At 52.1% G+C, this 19,473-nt stretch overlaps 3 protein-coding genes and 1 long non-coding RNA gene across 8 annotated transcripts; 3 read left to right on the top strand and 1 right to left on the bottom strand.

Annotated features, from left to right (window-relative positions):
* The first annotated feature begins 36 nt into the window (after positions 1 to 36).
* LOC121600385 (probable histone-lysine N-methyltransferase CG1716) lies at positions 37 to 9,057 on the top strand. The gene is made up of 5 exons (XM_041928912.1): positions 37 to 1,185; positions 1,264 to 7,477; positions 7,570 to 7,799; positions 7,880 to 8,608; positions 8,685 to 9,057. Exons 1-5 carry the CDS (start codon positions 544 to 546, stop codon positions 8,862 to 8,864), a joined length of 7,995 nt encoding a protein of 2,664 aa, XP_041784846.1. The 5' UTR covers positions 37 to 543; the 3' UTR covers positions 8,865 to 9,057.
* LOC121600397 lies at positions 8,938 to 14,811 on the bottom strand. Its single transcript, XR_006005813.1, has 3 exons — positions 14,670 to 14,811; positions 14,202 to 14,499; positions 8,938 to 9,025 (listed from the first exon to the last, which is right to left on the bottom strand). It is a non-coding gene; the product is annotated as an uncharacterized LOC121600397 (long non-coding RNA).
* On the top strand, positions 9,747 to 11,225 carry LOC121600394 (60S ribosomal protein L27). Of its 2 annotated transcripts, none has more exons than XM_041928943.1 (3): positions 9,747 to 9,839; positions 10,220 to 10,444; positions 10,550 to 11,225. In XM_041928943.1, exons 2-3 carry the CDS (start codon positions 10,226 to 10,228, stop codon positions 10,739 to 10,741), a joined length of 411 nt encoding a protein of 136 aa, XP_041784877.1. In that variant the 5' UTR covers positions 9,747 to 9,839; positions 10,220 to 10,225; the 3' UTR covers positions 10,742 to 11,225. The 2 variants fall into 2 exon arrangements, with proteins under 2 accessions (XP_041784877.1, XP_041784876.1); XM_041928942.1 differs by having other exon boundaries at positions 9,753 to 9,843.
* Positions 11,936 to 19,271, top strand: LOC121600389 (protein germ cell-less). 4 transcript variants are annotated; one of them, XM_041928930.1, is made up of 5 exons: positions 11,936 to 12,112; positions 12,298 to 12,621; positions 15,861 to 16,289; positions 16,365 to 16,737; positions 16,817 to 19,271. In XM_041928930.1, the coding sequence occupies exons 3-5, from the start codon at positions 16,153 to 16,155 to the stop codon at positions 17,912 to 17,914; spliced, it is 1,608 nt and encodes a 535-aa protein (XP_041784864.1). In that variant the 5' UTR covers positions 11,936 to 12,112; positions 12,298 to 12,621; positions 15,861 to 16,152; the 3' UTR covers positions 17,915 to 19,271. The 4 variants fall into 4 exon arrangements, with proteins under 4 accessions (XP_041784864.1, XP_041784863.1, XP_041784866.1 ...); XM_041928929.1 differs by lacking the exon at positions 12,298 to 12,621; XM_041928932.1 differs by lacking the exons at positions 11,936 to 12,112; positions 12,298 to 12,621 and adding an exon at positions 14,432 to 14,524.
* The last annotated feature ends 202 nt before the right edge of the window (positions 19,272 to 19,473 follow it).

The following is a 19,473-nucleotide window of genomic DNA, read 5'->3' as shown; positions in this document are numbered from 1 at the left end:
AACGGAACGTAAACATTCCCCTAGCGGAGCACGTGCGCAGGCTCATTCTGCTGAATTATTTGCATTAATTTATTAACAAGTATCTTTTTCTTTATTATTAATCCACTTTCATCTGAAAAATTATTTGAAAAAGCTCATGCTATGTTTTAAAAATGAATATCTTTATTTAATTTTGCATTTTTAACGAGAAAACCGCAGCAGTTTGACACCCCTGTCTAGCAAAGCGACATTGACAGCTGTCAGTGCGCCGGTTCGAATTCAGCACTTTTGAAGGTTTGTTTGTTGTGTTTACGTTTTTTTCTAATTATCTCGCGGACCCTTCAAACATTAGAAAGAAGAGGAAGAAGAAGTTCCAAGAAGCGGCAAAAGAGATCGAGCACATATCGCAGTTCCTAGTGGCAAGATTAAATAATCATGTCGTAGGACGAGACCGCGCCACTGGTCTTTTCGCGTGTAAGCTTCGCTCGTTGGTGTGTAGATTAAAGCCCTTTTCAGCAAAACAATCAAACGTAGGGCCAGCCCGACGGCCAACAATCCACAGCGATGGGACGTAAGCGCGGCACGGGAAGCAAGATGTCGGCCGGCGGAAGAGTGACGGAGCTGGCGGACGAATCGTCCGACAGTCGCAGCCGCAGCAGCGACAGCGGGGGACGGTCGGCCTCGGTCACGCCGGTACAGGAAATGCTGGTGGCCAGCGTTGGACGTGGCCGTAAGCGGGGTCGAGGCGCTGGTCGGGGTGCTGGACGAGGACGGGGTGGTCGCGGCAGGGGTGCATCATCGCTGGGTGTCAATTCTCCGCCGCCGGTAGAGGAATCATCGTACGCTGACGGTGAGATGGTGGAGATGATAGAAATATTGGACGATGAAACGAGCAAATCGCTCGAGGGTGCTCCCGGCGACGACTCGGTTGTGGTGCAGCAGGAGGAGGAGGAGGAGCTGGCGGATGAGGTGCAACTGCTGGACTGTCAAACGATCGACGGTGAGACGATCGTCGTGACGGAGGAAACGCTGGTAGGGAACGCGAGCGGGACGCTGCTGGTGGACGGGGAAACAACGGTGGTGTACATCGAGGATGAGCCGGAGGTGGCGGATAGTGGGGCTGGCACGCGCAAATCCAAACGGCAGGTAAAGGCGACGAACAAGTTCCGCGACTTTGTCGTGGACGCACCGCTGCCGATGAATCAGGTAACGTACTCGTCCGGCTGGGTTCCGCACGCCGCAAGCACATCATTCGATTTATCGACGTATTTCTTTGCCCAGCAGCCGGTGCGCACGTACTCTAGCGGCAAATCGCCTCGCCGGGTGGCGGGCACGATCGGCAGTGGCATGTTGCAGCCCGGCACGAGCAAACAGCAGCGAACCTCGCTCCCGGCAGCGTCGTACGAAACGCCAGTGAAGGAGGCACCACCACCCAGCAGCACAGCGGCGGTACGTGGCGGATCGACTGGGGCAAAGCGGGGCAGAAAGAAGAAACTGGTCGGCACCAGCATCCTGGACATTGCGGGGGTCGATCCGTGCGACGAAACGATACAGCTGCCCCGGCCGGAGGAGCGAAACAATTCGCTGATTTCGCTTCGGATCGATGGAACGGTGTTCGGGGACGATGACAGCATACACAGCTCGAGCTCCCAGGAGCTGGTGGAGAGTGGGCCACCCATCATGGGCAGCGGGACGAGGGGTAGAAAGCCAAAGGTGGCCGCGGTGGGCAGTACTCCGGAACGGCCGGCCGGGTCTACGTTTATTAGACGGTCGTACAAAACGCCCTCCCATGTAAATGCGGCGCTGGAACCGAGCACTGTCGAAGCGGAAATGGTTGCGCCCGAACCGGTCGTTGACGATGAGGATGTGATAGTGCTGCAGGCCGATGAGATCATTATCGATGCGCCGGAGCGGCCGACATCCGGCCGGGGCAGTCGAGGTGGTCGTGGTAGCCGCGGTGGGCGTGGATCGCGTGGCGGACGGGGCAGTCGCGGTGGCCGTGGAAGCCGCGGAGGTCGGGGCGGAAGGGGAAGAGGAGCAGCCAGAGGTGTGATGGAGGGTGGTGACGAAATGATGAACGATTCGGTGGAAGGAGAGCGTGAGAAGGAAGAGGAATCTGTAGCGAAACCATTGGAAGAGTCTGCTGAAGTCGTGGAAGTCGCGATGGAACACGTGGAAGAGACGGCACCGGAAAGCGCAATGATGGAAGAAGTAGTGGAGGAGAAAGTGGAACAGCCTGAAGAAGTTGCAACTGAACCTGAAGTTCAAGCTGAAGTTCAAGCTGAAGTTGCTCCTAAGGAAGTGGAGGAAATTCCAGACAAAATGGATTCTGCAGAACAACCAACAGAAGAGAAACCAACACCAATGGTAGTGGAAACGCCTGTTGAGCCAGTTTGTGAGGTAGAAACAGCTACAGTTGAGATTTGTGTCGAAGAACAACCAGCTCCCGTTGAACCAATTCCGTCAGACAGCAAACCTGATCAGCCTGAAGAACTTCCCCACGATGAACCAACACAAAAGGACACTCCGACAGACACTGCCACGAACAAAGCAACCGAACAAACAAATCCCCCAACAGAGCCAACAATTGCACCACCCGAGCTGAACGCTTCCGTCGAGACAGAAAAGCCCGATCGGGAAGATCCTGCACCCCCGCCGAAGCAAATCGTCGAAACACCGCCGAGAAAAGAAAAGCGAGACCAGGACACGAAGCTGACCGATTCGGGCGGCTCGCGCAAAGGATCTAGCAAAGAGCGACCGCCCAAAGAATCGCCCTCGAGCCGGGACAAGTATCGTGCGTCGGAAAAGTCCACCCCCGACGAGGATCGCTCGCGGGGGGAGCAGCGTAAAAAGGAGCGGAAACGATTGGAGGAGGAGATGCGCAAGCGAACACAGTCGAAAGATCGGCCCATGGGTGATGAACGGCACGAGAAACGCGCGGTAAGTGATGGGGCAGTGCGTGTGAAAGACGATCGGAAGCTTAGTTTGGATCGCATGTCGTCAGCTGGCACGGAGCGTGATCAACACGTGCCATCAGGCACGATGGCAAGCGATGAGAAGGAAAAGTTACGAAAAGGAAAGGAAGCGGATAAACGATCGTCCGACGTTGCTACTGCGGCAGAAGGGAAAGAAAAGATCGTCCCCGCGGAAAGCTCCATCCCTTCCAGTAGCAAGAAACGTCCGTCGGCAATTCCACCCCGACCGGATAAGCCTAAAAAGTGTTTCGAGTCGGAGATGAAAGCGTTGGAGCTGCAGCCAATATCGCGCACGAAAGCACCGCACGATGAATCGCGCCGCCGAGCGGAAACGAAGGACCGGGATGATTCCTCTTCGTCATCTTCCTCCCACCGGACGAAGGAACACAGTCGGCATAGCAGCGGCAGTGGCAGCAGCAAGCACAAGAGCTCGAAATCATCGTCCTCGCATGAGGGAGCGACCGCACGTCGGCTGGACACAAGCGGCCATCGCTCGAGCCGCCCCAAAGAAAAGGAAGAGGAGAAGCAACAACGCGATCGTGGCGAGGGTGGGGAAAAGGAACGCACCGGTCGGAAGAGCGTCAGTGCGGGCGGCAGCTTTCTGCAGGAGGAAACGAATCGCGATCGTTCGATAGTGAAGAAATCGTCCAAAACGAAGGACTCCAGGCGAGATTCGTCCAAACCGAAGAGCGTTGAAGCGGTGGAGGAAAAACCGATGGAGAAGCCGATCGTTACGGAGAGCCTTCAGAAGAAGATCGAGGAACAGCCGGTTGATACGAGGAATGTTCCGGAATGTCCGCCGGTTGAGCAGGAACCCGCGGAGCCGATCAAAGCTTCCCCCGAAGCGCCGAGGATCGTAACGAAAGCGTCGCTCAAGATGTACAAAATGGAGGAGTGCGTTGAGGCGGAGCTGCCGGCACCACCACCACAACAACCTCCGGAACCACTCGAAGTCACTCCAAAAGAGGAGGAGATCCACGTCTCTGAGGTTGTCCAAACAAAGGTTGCCGAGTTGCCAACGCAACTCCCCGTAAAAGAGGAACCTCCAGCCACCGTTGATGCTGTCCCTCCGATGGAACCCAAACCGGAGACGCAACAGCTTACCGAGCTGAAGGAGGAAGAAGCGTTTAGTGACGCGGAAACGCTACGTTCCGAATCGGTGGCCGGCCTATCGGACAGTGAGGGCCTTTCCGCCCCGTCCCGATGCAGCAGCGGCTTCCCGTCCGAGGACGATTCCGGCGTGCGGAGCGGTGCCAGCACACCGTACGATCTAATGTCCTGCGATGAACCGGATCCGGCAAGTAGCGGAGGCGGCAGCAGCGCGGTTATCCCACCTTCGTCCGTTCCGTCGGTGGAGGAAGCACGCGATGAGGATCGTGACTCGCAGCGCGTCGATATGGTACGGCTGGTGGAGAGCTACATCGACGATGGCGTCATTCGCCGTTCGACCCGCATCAAGACGATCAGCTCGCAGAAGCAGCGGACCAGCGGCCACGGGCTGGTGCGCGACAGGGACAAACTGATGAAAAAATCGTCCGGCGCGGCGGGCGATGCCTACGGCACTGCGGAAGCGCTGGCGGGCGGCTATTCGGCGGGCGAGATGGCCATGCAGCCGGGCGGCCATCTGCAGGGTGCGGCGGGTGCAAGCGGCCCCGCCTGGCCCGTCATCGCTAACGAGGGCGATAGCGCGAACGTGGAGCTGTCGGAGGAGTATCTGCGCGACATGGAGGAAAAGCTGAGCCGGTTCGAAACGATCCGCGAGAACATCTACCACAGCGACCGGATCGTGAGCAGGGAGGCGAAGAAGATGACGTGCGATTGCTTCCTGACGCACGAGGAAATTGAGCGTGGTGAGCACGGGTGCGGCGAGGACTGTCTCAACCGGCTGCTCATGATCGAGTGTGGCTCGCGCTGCACGGTCGGTGATCGGTGCACGAACCGACGGTTCCAGCGGCAGGAGTACGCCCACTGCCAGGTGTTCCGGACGGAGAAGAAGGGCTTCGGCATACAGGCGAGCAGCGCGATCGCGCCGGGCGAGTTCATCATGGAGTACGTGGGCGAGGTGCTGAACAGCGCGCAGTTCGACGAGCGGGCAGAGGCGTACTCGCGGGAAAAGAACAAGCACTACTACTTCATGGCACTGCGGAGCGATGGCATTATCGACGCGACGACCAAGGGCAACATTTCGCGCTTCATCAACCACTCGTGCGACCCGAACGCGGAAACGCAAAAGTGGACGGTGAACGGGGAGCTGCGGATTGGGTTTTTCAGCACGAAGTACATACTGCCGGGGGAGGAAATTACGTTCGACTACCAGTTCCAGCGGTACGGGCGGAAGGCGCAGAAGTGCTACTGCGAGGCGGAAAGCTGCCGCGGGTGGATCGGGGCGAAACCGACCGGCGAGGGCCGGGATTCCGAGTTTGAGGAGGAAGATGAGGAGGAGGAGGATGAGGACGAGGAGGAGGGAGAGGAAGAGGAGGAGGAAGAGAGTGAGGAGGAGGAGGCGGGTGGTGAGAAGGTTGATCTGGCGGAGACGGCGGCCTCGGTGCAGCAATCGGCCCAACTGGGCGTTGGTAAAGCGGCGAAGGGTGCTGCATTGGCGGGGGCGACGGCGGCCGCAGGGGCTGGCGATCGGCCGGAAGGTGGCAAATCGGATGCCGCGCCAATGGCACCGACGAAGGTTAAGAAAACACGCAAGAAGCGCACAACGGGACGCAAGCAGCGACGGTTGGAAATTCACGAAGATCCCGACCTGGACGAAGAGATCAACAATCTGCTCAAGACGGGACTGAAAAACCAAGCGCACACACTCAAACTGTCCCGGCTGATGGTGCGCGCGAAGGACATCAAATCACGCAGCCGACTGCTGACCCTGCTGCAGAGTGGGGAGCTTCCCTGCCGCCGGCTCTTCCTCGACTACCACGGACTGCGGCTGCTGTACGGATGGATCTGCGAGTCGACCGAATCGATCGAGGACCTCAAGTTCCGCATCCAAATCCTGGACACGCTCGACCGGCTGCCAATCTCGAACAAAACGATGCTGAAGGACAGCAAAATACTGCACACGGTGGAAAAGTGGGCCCGGGTGGAGAAGGGCAAACAACAGAAGGAAGTCGTCCCGGGTCCGACCGCTGTGCCGAAGGAAGAGCAACAACCACAGCTGCCACCGCCTCCGCCAGCAGCGGGTGGTGAGAAGGCGGAAAAGGAAGTGTCGTCGCGCACCAGCTCGCCGAGCGATAGCAATGGGGCGGGAAGTGATAGCAGCAGCCAGCCGGCAACGGAGCGGCAGCAGCAACAGGTAGCGGCCAAGAAGGATCTGCTCGGGCTGGGAAGCATGGAGGTGCTGAAGAACATGCCGGCACTGCTCAAGCTGGCCGACCTGGGTAAGCTGAAGGAGATCATCAGCACGTGCGACAGTAAGGAGGTGGAAAACAAGGAGAAGGCAGCAGCGGCAGCGGCAGCAGCAGCAGCAGCAGCAGCAGCAGCAGCGGCGACAGCAACCACAACACTCTCAACGGATTCGCTCACCGCAAGCGTACTACCGTCAGACATCCAGATCCCCGAGCCAGAGGACGAGAACGCACCGGAGGAGCAGCGGCTCGGCACGCAGATACGCATCCTTTCCTGCAAGCTGCTCATCAGCTGGATGAACCTGAAGGAGGTGTTCCGCATCCCGAAGAAGGAGCGCATCGAGCAGATGAAGGAGCACGAGCGGGAGGCGGACATGCGGTACCAGGCGATTGGGTTGGAAAATGACGACGAGAAGGAGGAAAAGCAGCACCACCGGCACCGGGACGGCCGTGGCTGGGGCGACAGTCGTGGCTTCGTGCGCGGCAGCGGTGAGCCCAAGCGGCGCCGTTCGCTGGACGATCGCGACGCACCGTACGGGGGTGGGCTGGGCGGGAAGCTGAAGCGCCCGCCGCCCGGCGGGCTGGCCGGTGTCGGTGGGTATGCGCCGCTGAAGCAGGACAACCTTTCCAAGCAGCAGCGGCGCCACCTGTTCGAGATGAAGGTCGCCCACGAGGAGGCCGAGCGGCGCAAGAAGGAGATGTGGCTGATGCACGAGAACGCGTGCCTGCGGTTCGGGCTGAACCCGCATCTCACCGCCCCGATGGACATCCCGGTGCGCATGAACCCGGCGACGGGCGAATACTTCTCGGAGGACGATCGCCTCCTGCCGACGCCGCCGAGCCATGCGTACTTCAAAATTCAACCGCCGCCGATGTCGACCAATCCGGACGATTACGAGCTGCCGGCGATGAAGCTACCGCCGTACTGGCGCTTCGCGCTTGACGAGCGCGGCCGGCTGTACTACTACCACGTGAAGGAGCGCATCCCGCAGTGGGAACCGCCGAGGAAGCCGGGCGCCAGCCGGGCGGCGGTGGTGGCCGACGACGAGGACATTTCGCTCAGCTCAGACTCGAGCACGACCGATACGTGCGACACGAGTGAGGAGGAGCTGGCGGCACAGTTCGAGCAACTGCTCAAGAAGAAGCGCAAACAGCAGTCGAGCTTTAATTTGGGTAAGGGGAATGGGAAATCCCAGGGGGGGGGGGGGGGGTTTAGGTGGACACATATGCTAATTTTGATTTCGTTTTCCCTAAAACACACGCAGATGACGTGTTGGCCAAACCGGACGACATGAATGACGACATGTCGAAGGCGCCGGTGAAGCGCGAAACGGGCGAAACGGGTTCACCGCAGATGCTAACGCTAGAGGAAATCTTTGGCGAGTCGGCCAACGCGACCACCGCGGCAGTGGATGAGGCCACCACCCTGCAGCAGCTGCTTCCGCGGCGCAAACGCAAGCACAGCCTGAAGCTGGTGCAGGCACGCATTATAAGTGTAAGTGGCCGGTGTGATCAGTGCGATCGGTCCGACGCGCAACAGATTAATGTTTACTTTCTTCAATCTCGTCCCTGCAGCCCCGCACCGAGGAGGACAAGCAGTACGGCCAGATGGAGATGAAGCGGTACAAGGAGACGAAGGAAAAGCTGCGCAAGCGCAAGGAGGAAGCGAAGCGGCTGCGCGCCCGCAGCATGTTCTCCAAAACGCTGGCCGACAATCCGTTCGGCGGTCCGCTGCTGGATAAGCCGTCGCTAGCGGCGAATGCCACCGCCACGGATGGGGCAGGTAGTGGCGGCATGGGGGGTGTTGGCGTCGGTGGTACCGGCGATGCGTCCCTCATGGACGATGATCTGGTCGTGTCGCACAAGATCGTGGAGGATAAGTGCATCGTGGACGAGCTGGATATACTGAACAAGAAGAAAAAGATCTCCCCGTACGAGGAGTGGAAGAAGGTGCAGCAACGGTTGGGCAAGAAGCGTAAAACGGCCGAAGAAATGACGGGTGAGACTGGTGGTGGTGGTGCGGCCGTTGCTGGAGGAAGCGGAACAGGTGGGCCTGCGGCCACGCCAGCACAGCAGAGCGCAGCAGACGGCGGTGGAAGCTCAGCCATGGCAACGGCAAAGCTTGCTAAGCGCAAGAAGTCAAGCAAGGGCGATCTGAACAGCGAGGAGGCGAAGAAAATTAAGGAAAAGTTCCGCGTCGACATAGCGGGCGTGATTGTGCAGCATTTGAGCAGCTATCGGAAGGATAGCTGCCCGCTCGGCCGCATTACCAATACGGACGATTTCAAGCATCTCGCACGCAAGGTAAGGAAACTTGGATGGTGATGCTCGGTGAAAGATATTTTTTTTTAATTTGGTTTGGCTTTCCTATTTCTTTCAGTTAACGCATTTCGTCATGCTGAAGGAGCTGAAACACTGCGACAACACCGTGCACGAGCTGGAGGTGACGGACTCCGTTAAGACGAAGGCGCGCGAGTTCATCAAGAAGTACATGGCCAAGCATGGGCCGGTGTACGTGCGGGGTGAAAACGAGCCGGATTATTCGAACGTTGCGCTTTAATACGTTTGGAAGTCGCATCAGCAGCAGCAGCAGCAATCAGTGTCCTTTTCAGTGTGTTAATTAATGTTAACGGCAACGGCAATATTATAGGAACCATTTATAGTGGAATAACCTTTCCAGGTTTGGTGTAAATTTGAGTGATTTTCATGAATTAACAATAGCTAGAAATAAATGTATGGATTTTGTAAAAATAGGAAGACAAATAAATGATTGAAATACAATCAAATATCACGGACCGTCCATCGATGACTCAACGCCAGTGCTGCAAAATGTCACTGTCAATGACATGAAAAAATCTGACTCTGAAACAATGCCCATGTCAGCGTCACGTAATCATTTGTGAAAATCATAGGTGATACTCAAAACGATTGGTGTGTTCAATGCTTGTTGCTTCATGGCATTTTTGATCAATGTGATGCTTCGTAGCATTTTAGCAACCAACGGTTTAGTCAGTCACTTTGTCATGACTTTTTTTTACCTGTGAGCAGTTTTACAAAATGTCTCTGACATAGTCATGACAAATTCCGGCCGATACAAAATAATGTCAGCGTGATCATCTCTGCCGTGATGATCAGAGATGAGACTCAAACAGTTGATACGACCATCACATGCTTGGTGACGTGGTGTGCAACCAACTCTTGGTCAGTCACATGGTCGTGACATTTATTGCTTGCAACCATATGCCTTTAATAAGATTTGATAGTCAGATATTACATAATTTTGGAATGGAATGATGCAGCTCAAAATGCAAAACCGTATAATTGCACAGTTTGTAACGACCAATTTAAATATCCCTTTCGCAAACTGTGCTACAACTTCGCCGCAGCACAGCTGTCAAACGGGCTGACAGCGCACCCGGTAGGCGAGTTTGTAATTTCCGGGCGAAACCGGCGAAAAGCAAACGTCAGCGTGTGCCGTCTCTTTCGGGTTCTTTTTCCGGTCGGCCATCAGTGCCAGTGAAACACATTTCACTAAGTAGGTAAAATAGGCGTACAAAACCGCATCAAAGTGCCGGAAAATCGAGTGAAAATGAAGCGCAAATGGAAGCGGCGGCATGTGCCCACCGACACCGATGAAGAAAAAAGCAACTTTTGTCGAAATTGTGCGTGAAACCGTACCAAGACGGAAATGCGGTGTGTGCCCTCGGGTGTGCGGCTGCTGCTGCTGCTGGTGGTGTGGTGCGTGTGTTGTTGGGGGTTGTTTGTGGTGGTTGCACTCGTGTCGTCGGCAAACGCGTGTTCCCGTTTCGCTTCCTTTTGCTCACTCGATTTTCGGCGCGCAGAAAGCGGTGTTTGGATTTAGAGAATTGTTTTGTTAATAACCACATTGTCATTGTTCTTCCCCCGCTCCGGCAGGCCAAAATGGGTAAGATTATGAAATCTGGTAAGGTGGTACTCGTCCTCGGTGGACGGTACGCCGGTCGCAAGGCTATCATCATGAAGACGTTCGATGACGGCACGTCGGACAAGCAGTTCGGCCAGGCCCTCGTTGCCGGCATCGATCGCTACCCGCGACGTGTGACGCGAAACATGAGCAAGGATCGCATCCACAAGCGTTGCAAGATCAAGCCCTTCATCAAGGTAAGGGAACACAGCACGACACACCCGATGGAAGTGGCGACGTGCTGCTGTTGGTCTTTAATGACACCCGGTTTTATCATCTCACCCCGCTTTTTCTCTTCCCAGATGCTGAACTACAACCATCTGATGCCGACGCGCTACAGCGTGCCAGACGTGAACCTGGACAGCAAATACAGCGTGGCTGACATGAAGGATCCGGCCAAGCGGAAGAAGGCCCGCAACCAGATCCGCTGCAAGTTCGAGGAGCGACACAAGACCGGCAAGAACAAGTGGTTCTTCCAGAAGCTCCGTTTCTAAGGCAACAACCTACTGTGAACAGAGGGGAAGACTCCGATGGAACCGGGCGGTGGGCGGAAGTAAAGAAGTCAGAGAGTACGAGTTTATCGCGGCGGGGATGTATCTTCTGCGTGCGGGTGTGTGTCATTTCCGGCCGTTTTTTTGCACGCGGCTGGTGGCGGTGTTGGAGGTGCAGTGTGTGGCGAGCTGGGGCAGCGATGCACTCCGAGTTGTGTAGTGTGTGTGTGTGCGTACGTGTGTATGTGATGGTGTGCTTTTTTGAGGAAGAATCGAAGAAGAAAAGTCCACACGCACGCACCCGGTAGAGGGGTTATCCATCCATCCAATCCAGATCGTGTCCATCTGCTCCTGTCCCCGCTGGCAGCCATGTAAACTGATTCGGAACCGGAACAACATTCATCGGTTCCGTGGTGTGAACGGTCGGAGAGGAAAGCACAGGCTCGTTTAGGATACCCAATAAATTCGTGTTATCTACTTGGAAAAAGGAAAATCTATTCTCTCCAGTGTATGTGTGTGTGTGTGTGTGTGTGTGTGTGTGCTACCAAAGGGGCAATTAGAATTGTGAGAAAGTAATAATTTATAAATGCATAATCTTTTTTTATATTTCAGCTCCATAAGAATCGATAAGATGTTCTTGTTAGTTTATTTTTAGGGCATCATTCATTATTTGAAATGGCTTTGGCGCTTGGCTTCATTCGGATTTCAAAATCTATCCTTAAACCAACGGCAACCGTTAAAAGATGCAAAATCGACATAGAAAAGACTTTCCTGAAGTCGGCATTCAAAACACCGAGCAGAGCACAGTATATTATATGAAATTAAATGAAATGTACAACAAGCAAATGAGAAAATAGCGTACAGTGGGATAGTTGGTTTGAAATCTGCCAACGCAATACGAGGCCGAACATCTCGCCACCTTGTTATAAACGAAACAATCGGAAACGTTATCAAAAACATGCATTTAAATAGAAATATTCTAACGTACTGTGCATGATCAACCTACAGTACATCATTACCACTCCTACATACCTTAAATTACCATTGTAATTAAAGAAAAAGCTTAAGAAAATAGAATTATTCGCAAGAAAACACTTCTATTTTCGTCTAAAAAAAAGCCGTTGAAATGTCACATTTTAAACGTCAACGGATCGTGTCCAGTTGCGCACCAACTGTCCCAATCGTGTGTTTGGTTTTGTTTTGTTATTCTTTCCCCTGGCATAGCGAGCAGTGGACGTCCTCGGTGCGAGCGTTTTTCCCCGTGCGAAACAGAATTAGAAAAACGTGTGGTGTGGTGGTGTGGGGGTGCATAGTGGAAAACTACGACGTAATTTCCGTCACCCAAAACGCTCGTCTATGCTTCCCCGCGAAAAGGTAAACAAAAGTGATGTCACAAAGCGCTCGCAAAGTGCAGAAATTCTCGAGAACCAATCAATAGCCCTTTTTCCCATCGCTCTTTTGCTGCTGCGCTTTGTATGCAACTAACACTCCGCCGAGTGAATGGTTTAAAAAATTGTTTAAAATATTGTAATTCAACAAAAACTTTGTGTTCGTTTTAGTGAGGGGAGGCCAGTGTCCCAGCCATGGGAAAGTGAAAGGAAATCGCGCTTCTCTGACGGCCCATCACGCGTTATTATTAGAACGGCGGAAATAGTGGAAGTACAAACAGATGATACACGCATCTGGTTGTGGATCTGTGTGAATTTAGCAAAGCATAGGGAAAGCCCGTGCTCGGGCATCGTGTTTCGTGAAAAATAGCCGTGAAACATTACTTTCTCAACCCCAGTGCATTGGTGTTTGTGTGCGTTTGACCCGTAGATTGACCATTGGAACACGATCGCATGATCTGTGGGTGCTATCGTCGTTCCGTCGGACGCCCCACAGTAAGTAACGCACACACCAGCTGTGTGACATTCAGCCGACAGATAAGGTTCGGGAGGAAGCCTTCGCGCGATAGGATGTAAAAGATGGTTATAGAATAAGTTCATTGCAAACGAGGGCGACACAAACCTTGGCGCGCGGCACCTTGCACTGCTCAATAGGGGAGAGGCAGCATTTCCTGCCAAATAGGGGGAAAAGTCCACCAAATGAAGAGCTGAAGGGGATGGATTGAGTGAACACAGAACAAACAGAGCTGCATCCTTCTGTAAATGATCATAAATCACATTTAGCTTGAAACAGAAGCGAACTGCACCCAGTTCCAAACCGTGTCAATGCGATGCAAACTGTTTTTCCGCTTCCAAGCAGTTGTTCTATTTTTAATCGTCACTCCAAAATCTATGCCCCCTTCGCGTTGTTGTTACCCCTAGCAACGTCTAGATTCTAAAAATGCATCCTTCCCTTCCCAACCAGACCGCTACCAAACACTCGCTACTCTGTATTCTGCTGCCTACTTTAATCGATCCATTTCCAGCTGCGTCCCCCCTCATGTAATGTGATTCCGTTGCCATTTTAGCGCTCCAACATTACTGCGAAACTACGACTGAGAATTACAACAAAGCAATTTGTGAATCAGCCAGCAATAATTCCTCCAGTAGTCCGCTGCCCGGTGACGCCTGGGGCTGGTATTATTTAACCAATCGCGCTCCGAGCGGACTGGCTCGCTGGCTACGCAGGGTGGCGTCAATTTTCATACCAATGCGTACACCCAATTCCCCGGACCAGCTGCGTCCGGGTACGGTGGGGATGCCGTCATGCGTCGGTTAAACGCTCCATAGTGCCATGTGTAAATAGAATCGCATCTCCCCACCCTTCCCAATGAACGTACATATGCGCTTTGGCTGGTGGCTGGGTTGCACACCCACACTAGCAGTGCGCGCGAGCGCGATGACATCACACGATCCGATCATCCCGTGCGACCGCCGCCCCATACGTATGTTTCTCGATGGCGGGGGGTAGCATATTATTTTCTTTGGAGAAGCGTTTTCATCACGTTCGACCGGAGGTTTGCTCCATTGCTCAATAAGCGTGGTCGCTTTTTGGGGTCTAAAATCGCCCCAGCACTGCCATACCGCCTGAACCGGACTGCCCAGCTGATCTTTGCTGCCTCCATCAAGCATAAGGCGGAGGGAAACGTTTGTGTTTCTCTACAAAAAAGAACCACAACACACCACGACATTTACCACTAGCCCCCGTTTTACTCAGTGGAATCCCAAAATGGTTTGAACGGCTCTACCCCCTTCCTTTTCCCATTTGAAAGTTGGGTCGAGGTCGTCACCGCACGTGAACGATGGCCCAGCATAAATGTATGCTAGTAGTGTGCTGTGCTGTGTGCGCGCGTGCTTTAAACCCATTGTTCGGTTATGCTTTTGAGGTAGTGGGGGGGATTGCCTTCACTCACACACACACACACAAAGTCACACAGCACGTCACAGATTGTCTTGCGCGGACAGTTTTGTTTGTTTTACGCAGGGCGCTAATGTTAACAATGGCCACGATGCAGTGTTGGTGCAGTACTACTTACAAATCATTCCGAAGCAGTTGCATAGAAGAGGATTAGTTTAAGGTTTGAAGCTTGAAAAAACACAGCCCGCAGGACAGTGAGGGCAGCCAAGCTCACACAGAAGAACCGCTCAGGTGACATCATGCCCGAACGGCGATTCAAACAAAGTGGGCATTGAGATCAGGAGAGGCAATTCGTGTGTTGGAGAAGTTCATTTTTTCCCCGCTGGTCGTTGCTGCTAGTTTGTGGATATTTGAACAAAAAAGTGACTTCACGGGCATGGTCGAAAAAGTGTCGTGCGGGATTATGACATCACCGGCTGGCGGAAAGAAGAAAGTGACAAAGTGGGTAGAGAAGAGTGTGTTTGATTATGTTAATAATCGACCGGTTGTATAATGCGACACACGTTCAAACGAGCTCCAAATCATTCCCAATCTGTTAGAATTTAAAATTCACTGTGCTTAGGGAATGTGCAAAACGATCGATTACCTTTTTATTTTGTGGTTTTGCGCTAGGCAAAATTCTCGCTGCAAATACTTCAAATTCTTCTGCCTTTTTTCTGTTTGCAACCTCACGAATTCCAACACACTTTTGGGGAAACGTTCCATCTTGGGAAGGTTTAATATCATTCTGCGCGTACGTACCCTGTGTGGCTTGTGTGTGTCAATAGCAAGAGGGAAGCTTCATGTGACGCCATGGCAACGGGACAACACTCGTTTTGAAATGTTCCAAACGTCTCCAGAAAAAAAAGTAAATGCAAGCAATGTGAAGTTGATCGTCGCTACATGTCCCACGTTGGATTTTGGGGCTTATTTTTAGCACTTGTTTCGTGGGGAGGTTTGTTTTTTGTTGGTTTTATGAACGGAAATCAATGGTGCCACGGTTCGGTGATCACCAGTCCGGGTATGACTTCAGTATTGTTTGTTTGTCTCTCCCGCCAGCGAAGAAACAGGAGTTGGTTTATTAGTGCAGCAGCAGCGTGCGTCGGGAAGTATGTTGTCTTGGGTGGACGTAAACTGCAGCATGTCTGGTTGACTGGTTTTTTGTTTTGTGAGAAAGGAATTTTCTTTAAAGAAAAGAATTGTGTTTCATCTTAGTAATGTGAGAGTATTTTTTTGTGATTTTAGAAGCTTATTTATGGATGAAGTAAGCAACAACTGTCTGGAATATGGACCATGGCAAAAGTGTTTTTGCGTGTATGAAAATGAGAATTAACAATACAAGCGTGTAAAATCTGTGCTTTGCTCCCAAGAAATAGTGGTAGAATATTGCAATAAGGAACGATTCCCCAGAAGCTACTGAATACAGGGGTTTACAGGGGTTCTTATAGTTGTGTGTAACTTTCTTGTTGTTTTTTTTTCTTATTGGAAATTAACTGAACTGAACGAGAAACGACACACACTTTATGGGCAAATCTAATAGGAATTTCCAATAAGCCTGTGTGGAGTTACTTCGAATTTAAATCCTATTGTTATACGCATATAAGGGATGAAAAAATAGTAATACGAGTGTTTAGTGAAGTTACAGTTTATTTTAGCTAATATTAAAAACACGTACAATACTTCCAAAGCAATCAAGCAGCAGATAGACCGGTTTCAACATACCTAACACATGCAAAACACCTTCACCAAATGTGCATCTTATTCGCTTCCATTTTTCACACCTTTTTCTTCCTTACAGTTTTCCATTTTCAGTCACTGGCGAAGGGGGGTGAAACGCTGCAATTAACACATGCCCAAAGTGACGAGAAGAACGGCGATCTTAGCTTGAAATGAAGTGCACACTGGTGGAACGTCGGATGAAACGCTAGACAGTGATATAGAAGTGATCATTCCAGAACAGGGATAGAGCGCTTAGTTTCACTAGCACAAGCACAGTTTGCTTTCCCATTAACGACCCCCCCCCCCCCCCCCATCCCCTCACCTTCAACCCCATTAAGACAACGCCCATTCCCGCGTGAGACCCTACAACGATGGGCAACGTGCTGAACAAGCTGGGCAGCGTGTCGCAATCGGTGCGCGGCCGGAAACGCAAGCGTGAAGACGAAAGCGCAGACGAGAGTGGTGATGGAAGTGATCTGCTGGATAAATCACTGCAAACACCGAAACGGTAGGGCAGCGGGCAACACTATCCATAGTCTGGAGGGTGTAAATAAATCTTCCTCGCCTCTTGTTTCCCCCACAGGAAAAAGCTAGTTTCCACGGCAAAGTACATCTATCAGGCGCTGTTTAAGGAGGAACGCAACTCGGACATTACGGTGCACGCGCTCGGCAAGCAGTGGCACCTGCACAAGGTATACCTAAGCCAGAGCCCGTACTTTGCCAGCATGTTCAATGGGTCGTGGCGCGAGGCGGACGAGGACTACGTGCATATCGAGATTATTGATCCGAAAATTACGATCGAATCGCTGTACTCGGTGTTTGGGTCGCTGTACATGGATGAGGTCGTGCTGGAACCGAAGGTGATTGTGTCTACGCTGGCAACGGCCACCCTGTTTCAGCTGGACAGTCTGATCGATCGGTGTGCGGAGGTGATGGTGGAAACGACAAATGCGGAGGTAAGAATTCGGAGGGTTTTTCATTCCAGAGCTTCTCTAAACCCTGCACTAAATTACTTTTATCTCATTTTCCCCCCAGACCGCAGTTCTCTACTACGAAGCTGCCTGCGAGTACGGCGTGAAGATGGTCAAACAGTCCACGTTCGGCTGGTTGCTGGTGAATCTGCTCAGCTTCTATCACCGTGCCCCGAAATGGCTCCGGCTAATCAGCTTCGAACTGATGGAACAACTCGTCTCCAGTGCCGACCTGTACGTGGTCCAAACCGAGTTCACCGTCTACACACTACTCCGCTACTGGATGGCGCTAAAACTCTTCCCCGACGAATCAACAACGGACGGCGTGGAACACCCGAAAGAACGATACTTTGCCGAACGCACCAGCTCCGTACCGTTCCTGGCCACCGCCGAGGGCATCCCGTACGAACGCGTCTTCCGCGCGCTGCGACTGCACAACCTCCTGAACCATCACGTCGACATTCGCGTCCTGCGGCAGGACAACATCATTCCGATCGAATGGCTCCACAAGCCGCTAATGCAGCAGTGGACGAACGTGCTAACGATTGACCAATCGCTGGACAAACCGATCGCCTGCGAGGATCGCGTCTTCCTCGAATCGTGCATCCGGTGCGGCCGCATACTGAACGAGAACGTGCTGCACAAGTGGCGCTGGACCGGGTTCCACTTTGGGCTGGATCTGCTGCTCTCGTCCGACACGCGCTCGCTGCGCATCCGCCGCCACCATCGGACGGAGAACGAGCGGCTGCTAAGCTTGCGGGTGGCGCGCCAGTTTCTGGTGCGCGTTTCGCTTGCCTCGCTGAACGAGCTGCGCCAGATCAAGCACCAGCAAACGTCCCCGATCCTGTCGATATCGCTCGAGAAGAACGAGGAAACGCAGCTGGTGGTGTTCGATCGGGAGCTCACCTTTCCGCTGCTGGTGTCCGTCAACATGATGCTGGTGGCACCGCCGGAAGAGCCGATAGCTGCTGCCGCAGCCAGGGGGAAGGTTGCGGAATCGAAGGAAAGGGAACAAGCAACGGCAGCAGCGACGACACCACAAGCGAGTGAACGTTCGCCGAATCAATCGGTAGAGGGGACCGGTGGCAATGGACCGGTGGAATCACTTGACGGTGGTTCGTCTGCCTCGTCCTCGAATCGGATGCTCGCCAACGAGTCCTGATTGCAGGTGCTGGTGCGGTGATCCAACCACCCAACAGCGCCCAACGGTTGTGTTCGGTAAATCGCACAAGAAAACACCTCGGTGGCAATATGGCGTAAGTGTACTTAGCGTAACAGGTTCGATCGACTAAGAGGGAGAGAAAGCGAGCGATGGGGAAAGTGTGCCATTCGGTCGCCATTTTTTTTGGAGACCGAAGAATCAAGAGAGAAGAGGTTTATTTTTTGAACTCAGATTATTTTTCTTTACTAGATTTTAGTCGTATATGTGTACAGGCAGGGGTAGGCAGGCGAAACGTTTTGTACTGGCAAATTGGAATACGAAAGGAATTAGCTTTACAAGAATCGAGTCTGTAGCGCGTTTGAAAGCGAGAGAGGAATTTGGAAAGGAAATTAAAGTAGAATGTGGAATTATTGTGTCTTGCTAAGGTTGTTCTGCCCCGGCGGGGGAGGACCCGCTGCTACCACTTTTGTCGTAGGGCGCTATTTAATTACGTCGCTGGATATGAAACAACCGATCACAATCGGTCCGCGAGGGGGGGGGGGGGGGTAAGGTGCACAATTATCGTGCCACTTTTGCACCCATTTGTTAAGGAAGAGACGCTGTATTTTTCTGTTGTTGCTATATTTTACAAGTGAAAATAATTAAATAACCAACTTCACATTATAATATTTAACTAAGGTTGTTAACAAAGCGCAAAATACCAGAGCGTAAGGCAGGAAAGAGTATAGTGTTATTTAAAACTGGACGTCCGTTCTTTACCCTCTCAACCGTCGCGTACGCTCCAGTCTTCTCCGTGCGTGTTTAGGTGCGCTTAATCATTAGATGATAGTGATAAGAAGCGGGGGTGCCATAATTCTCCCCTCTTTTGCTAATACTATACGATAGGGCAGTATACGGCAGCAGCATTCCGGAAAGAAGCTGGCTCGTAAAAAAAACAAGCGGAATAAAAATGTATGTAATTAAGTGCAATGGCAAAACTGAAAGAATACGTATTTTCATTATTATTATTATCGCCTACTTTTGGCGAGCATGAAAATGTAATGCTCGTCACATCGCCGTAATTAGCGAGCAGTATTCGCTTCAACTCTCTAAAATGCACCTTTCGCTCCAGATTGCACTCTCTCCTGTTTCTATGCGTTGCTAGGGTGAATCGTGCCTTCTTTCTCTATTGCTGTGTATCTTTCTCTCTCCACGCTGGATTTGGGGCAATGTACTTGAAATGATCCAAGTAACCCTGTTCAGAAAACCTTAAATATTACCTTTTGGTTCAATATCTGGTGATACGTGCAGTAGGATGAATCTATTTTTGTAACGATATCTCAAAAAGAAATTCAATAAGATATACTAAAAAAACACAAATAATAAAAAAACACGTTTTTAATGTACTAAAATTAAAATAAATTTTGCTTAAAAACGTGCTTTTGTATTTGAATTTTATATCTATATGTTTCTTTCTTTTTTAGCTTCTTGACTTTGTTCGATCGTATGCTTTTGTTTCGACAATTTTATTATTTAGACCTTTTTATAACTCATTTTTGCCACATGTAGTCATGCCTTGG

Source organism: Anopheles merus, chromosome 3L (genome assembly GCF_017562075.2).
Source record: "Anopheles merus strain MAF chromosome 3L, AmerM5.1, whole genome shotgun sequence".
NCBI lineage: Eukaryota > Metazoa > Arthropoda > Insecta > Diptera > Culicidae > Anopheles > Anopheles merus.
This window is presented reverse-complemented; position numbering and strand designations above follow the sequence as displayed.